The sequence below is a fragment of the Littorina saxatilis genome, linkage group LG10 (assembly GCF_037325665.1).
Source record: "Littorina saxatilis isolate snail1 linkage group LG10, US_GU_Lsax_2.0, whole genome shotgun sequence".
In the NCBI taxonomy this organism is placed as follows: Eukaryota; Metazoa; Mollusca; class Gastropoda; order Littorinimorpha; family Littorinidae; genus Littorina; species Littorina saxatilis.
The window spans coordinates 19,967,216-19,972,215 of NC_090254.1; the positions used below are offsets into that span (position 1 = coordinate 19,967,216).

Consider the following 5,000-nt stretch of genomic DNA (forward strand, 5'->3'; position numbering starts at 1 on the left):
GTGAGTGTGTGTGTGTGTGTGTGTTTTTGTGTGTTTGTGTGCGTGTGTGCGTGTACGTGTGATTGTGCGTGTGCGCATGTGTGTGTGCGTGTGTGTGCGTGTGTGTGCGTGTGTGCGTGCATGCGTCTGTCTTTCTGTCTGTATATCTATCTGTCTGTTCGTCTGTCTGTCTGTTTAACTTGTGCACCTGTGTGTGTGTTTTTAGCTGAGCTGCAATGCCGTGGCAATGCCTCAGGAGCTATCAGGCGTTGCTGGTTTTCCGGACCCGGGTTTCTTCGATCCGTTTCCACAACAACCTCAGATCAAAGGTTTGCATTTTGTTAAAGCACTTCTTCTTTCTTCTTTCTTCTTTCTTCTTCTTCTTCTTCTTCTTCTTCTTCTTCTTCAGCGTTCCAGAAGTGTCTAGTTACGTGTGAGCTCGTTTGCCCATTTGGGTTCCCCACACTATGCTCTGAGAGCATAGTCAGCTTCACTCCGCTTTCGTTGAGTAGGCATGCTGGTTTTTACACCCCCGGTATAGGGGTGTGTATAGGATTCGGTCGATGTGTTTGTTTGTTTGTGTTCGCATATAGATCTCAAGAATGAACGGACCGATCGTCACCAAACTTGGTGAACAGGTTCTATACATTGCTGACACGGTCCTTACAAAAATTGGGACCAGTCAAACACACGGTTAGGGAGTTATTGGTGGATTAAGATTCTACAAGGACTTATAGAGGGACATATTAATGGTCAAAGGGAAATAACCTTCTCAGTTGGTGGCAGTGAGAATGGTAAGGACGGGGGTGTTTTTCCTACCTCGGAGGAATTTCTTGTTTTTTCGTGTTTCCATAACCCACCGAACTCTGACATGGATTACAGGATCTTTTCCGTGCGCACTTGGTCTGGTGCTTGCGTGCACACACGAAGGGGGTTAAGTCACTAGCAGGTCTGCACATAATTTGACCTGGGAGATCGGAAAAATCTCCACTCTTAACCCACCAGGCGGCAGCGACCGGGATTCGAACTCACGACCTCCCGATTAGGAGGCCGACGTCTTACCACCACGCCACTGCGCCCACTGGCTGTTCACACAACGCAGCACACGCATAGGGTACATAAAGACTGGGGTAGAATGAATGTATGTGTTTATTTGTGTTCTCACACTGTAAACTGAAGTGTTCCACTTTTAAACTCACGTTTTGTAAATCCCAAAACAAAGAGACTGCCAACGTTCCAAAATTCAGAATCAAAAAACAAGAAAGGTAAGTTGTTGGAACGTTGTTATTGACAAAATCACATTACAGTCACAAATAAGTCGACCCAACGGCTTCCTGGCGAGTGGGCAAAAACTGAAATCCATCAAGATCAGTTTATTGCGATATTTTTTGGTCTGTTCACTTAAAAGACCGTTGGGTCGACATATTTGTGACTGTAATGTAATTTTGTCAATAACAACGTACGTTCGAACAACTTACCTTTCTCGCTTTTTGAATCTCACTTTTCGTAACCTGTATGACCAAAAATATAATTCTACTTGAAAAAGTAGCACACATGGTCAACATTATTAAGTGTATACCAAGTGTGCCACTTTTGTTTGAAGAATCATACAGTATTTCACACAGTGTTCACAACCGGTTACAAAAAGTGTGTTTAAAAGTGGAACACTTCCAATTACAGTGCACACTTAGTGTACATACATTTAAATAAAAAGAAAACTCACCAGTAACCAGGTTAGGTACGTTTAAAAAGTTATATCTAGGGGCCTATAATCCATATTTCGGCACGTTACTGCCTTCTTAAGCTTATGGAATGAATGGAATGACGGTACGTGACATACAGTGTCATGAATTTGTATGATGATTAATGATGTCATATTGTTTCTCGCGCGTTCTGTATACACACCCTTCTTCTCGGCCCTGTTCTTGTTCTTGTTAGTGAAGTTCTGCTGCCTTCTTGTTCTTGTTAGTGAAGTTCTGCTGTCTTCTTGTTCTTGTTAGTGAAGTTCTGCTGTCTTCTTGTTCTTGTTAGTGAAGTTCTGCTGTCTTCTTGTTCTTGTTAGTGAAGTTCTGCTGTCTTCTTGTTCTTGTTCTTTCTTATCCAACACCCATACAAACACATGTCTTCACAGAAACGCTCGCATCTTGTGACGCTGAGATCTTTATGAAGTCTCTAAATTAATGCCCAAAAAAAATCCCCTGGAGTCGGAATATGACTGCCTAAATGACGGTGGAAACGGCCATGCACGTAAAATCGCACTCGTGCTTACCAGCGTACGTGGGAGTCGCAGCCCTTGAACGCAGAAGAAGAACAGATTAATGACAAAGCTGAGATTTAGCAAATCACTAGTATGATTGTGAGAGATCTTAAGAATAATGCTGTTATTTATTTTGTAAATCCATGGGAACATAAAGCAATGACTTAGGTAATAATATATAACTATCTTTGTGTCTATCATATTCCTTATTGCCTTATTATTATGTCCTAACAATTCTTATTAAAATGTGTGTCTTAAATCGTTAACAGGCAATTGAATGCGTCGATTTGTCTCTCACCATGTTAATGTACTCATTTTAATGGTCAATAAAGTGTTGTTATTGTTATTTGATTGTTATCATGAAAAAGAATCATGATTGCGATAAACCAAATGATGATCACTAGTACATATACAACTTATATATTTCCTCCTCAATCTTGTATTCAAACAACAAGATGTGTATGTTATTGGAAGGTTTCATTATTGAGAAAAAAAAACCACCGTTACATTTACAGTACGTCGACCCAGTGGACCTTTAAGTAGACAGACAGACCAACACTTATGGTACAAATTATGAACTTATCTCAAAATTGTGACCCTCCACCACGGAATGAGTCGCATGTCAGCTTTGCATGATTTTCATATTTTTACATTTTCCTAAAGAGTTTTTTTATGCTCTATCCAGTGGTGAAAACCGTTTTAGAAAAGAGCGAAAACTGTTTGAGTTATAAGCCTGTGACTAAGGTGACCCTCACACTGTTACCACAGTCCCCGGACTTATATTAAGCCTAGCGCAGAACCGCGTGAGGTGACATGCGACTCATTTCGTGGTGGAGGGTCACAATTGTCGATGTTTAAGCTTTTTTGTGACTAACTGACTAACTTGCTATTTCTGCCCCCAGTACTAGCGACTCTTTAGTACATGATGGGTAGCTCAGTTGGTAGATCACTGGACTTGTGTTCTTAAGGTCGCACGTTCGAATCCCAGCAATGACGGAGACGGGTCAACTGTATGTGCAGACTCAGAGACGGTATCCATGTACCACCCCCGTATCACCTCAGTGGCACGTAAAAGACCTGGGCCATTCTGCCCTAAGTGCAGGTGGCTGATTACACCTAAACACACAGACACCTGGGTAGCGCGACTCTTGTTGCTGCTTGCTTTCCACTGTGAGGAAGCGACCCAAATTTCCCAGCATTGGGCTAACAGAGTATATATATATATACACAAATTAAAAACTGAAAAATAGGCTAAAAGAAACATTTTGTGTTGTTCATCTCACTTTTCTATTTCCCCTCACTAGCTGGCACCTTCATGTACACGCACCCCGAGCTCTGCCTGCCGCTGACTTCAAGGCTGATAGGCACAGCCAAACCAGTGTCCATCGAGCCAAACATCACGCGGTCCAGTCGATTCAGGAGGCAGGCAAGCGTCCCCAGCAGCGTGTCCGGCCTGTCCAGCTTATCTGCAGGTGCGTCAGTCATTTGTTATGCTTTAAAGAGCCATTTATGCGATCGTGCGTGCGTGTGTGCGTGCGTGCGTGTGTGTGCGTGCGAATGTGGGTGTGTATATCTGTTTTCGTGAGCGGCCCCAGCAGCATGTCCAGCTTATCTGCAGGTACGTCGGTTATTTGCTATGCTTCAATGCGTGAGTGCTTGCCTGCGTGCGTGTTTGCGTGCGTGTGTGAGTGTGTATGTGTGTATGTCTGTTTCCGTGAGTGATTGCTTCGAAAGTCTTGCATGTTTTGCAATTCTGATCTGTCAGTAAATGAAATGGTTGTTTTTTTAAACCGCCTGATACTGCATCGGTCATTTGTTATGCTTCAAAACGTGCGTGCTTGCCTGCGTGCGTGTATGCGTGCGTGTGTGAGTATGTGTGTATGTGTGTATGTCTGTCTCCGTGAGTGATTGCTTAAAAAGTCTTGAATGTTTTGCAATTCTGTTAGTAAATGAGGTGTGTTTTGTGTTTTAAACCGCCTGACACTGCGAGTCAATTGTCCATGTTTTTATAAGGACAGTAATATCTTGAGTACTATATGCAAATAGACGATTTTCGGAAATAACTCTGTCGGGTTTGTATGCGTTGTGAAAGAGTGAATGCTCTGGCTTTTATTGAGGGATACTCTCTCACGTGACATTTGCCTGAAACACGTGGACAAGGAGTACGTGTGGAACGTTTGCCTCAATAAACGCCAGAGTTGTCACTCCTTCGGACCCATACAAGCCCGATAGACTTATTGTCCGTTGAGATGATTTCGTTGCATCAGAAGGACTTTCTTGAATTTGCAACGCTAAATTTCAAAACTGCGGTAATTTTGAACTTCAGCGTTGCACAATCACTGCTTATTGCCTTTTTGTGTGCATTATATGTGATCTAACTAGTTACTTGTATCTTTGCAAAGATTACTTGAGTGACATTAACTGACGGAATGAGCCCCAAATAGCAAAACCATTATTTGGCCGTTATTGTTGAAAAAAGCAGGCTTTCGGCTGCCATTTTTGGCAAGCTTAACCTGTCGATTTCATATTCGAAACGGCCTCGCCGATGTTTTCTTTCTACTACAGATGTGAATACAAGGGAGCTTTTCAGTTCATTCTGTATTACGATTGGTAGTACAAATTAGGCCAAAAAAAAAATAGGTCTGTTTACGGTAACATAGGCCAAAAAAATAGGGTCGGTAGGTCGGAATGTTTTTTTTTTTTTTTTTTTAAATGCTATGTTGGCTGAACATTCACTTCTTATATTTGATGAATACATGTTTCA

At 42.2% G+C, this 5,000-nt stretch overlaps 1 protein-coding gene across 4 annotated transcripts in view; it reads left to right on the top strand.

Moving 5' to 3' along the window:
• The window catches only part of LOC138978371 (salivary peroxidase/catechol oxidase-like), a 24,875-nt gene that overhangs the window by 913 nt on the left and 18,962 nt on the right, over positions 1-5,000 (top strand). For all 4 annotated transcript variants that reach the window (XM_070351092.1, XM_070351095.1, XM_070351091.1 and 1 more), the window contains exons 2-3: positions 206-308; positions 3,541-3,708. In XM_070351092.1, the coding sequence (XP_070207193.1) occupies positions 206-308; positions 3,541-3,708 (271 nt within the window). The remainder of the gene's footprint in view (positions 1-205; positions 309-3,540; positions 3,709-5,000) is intronic.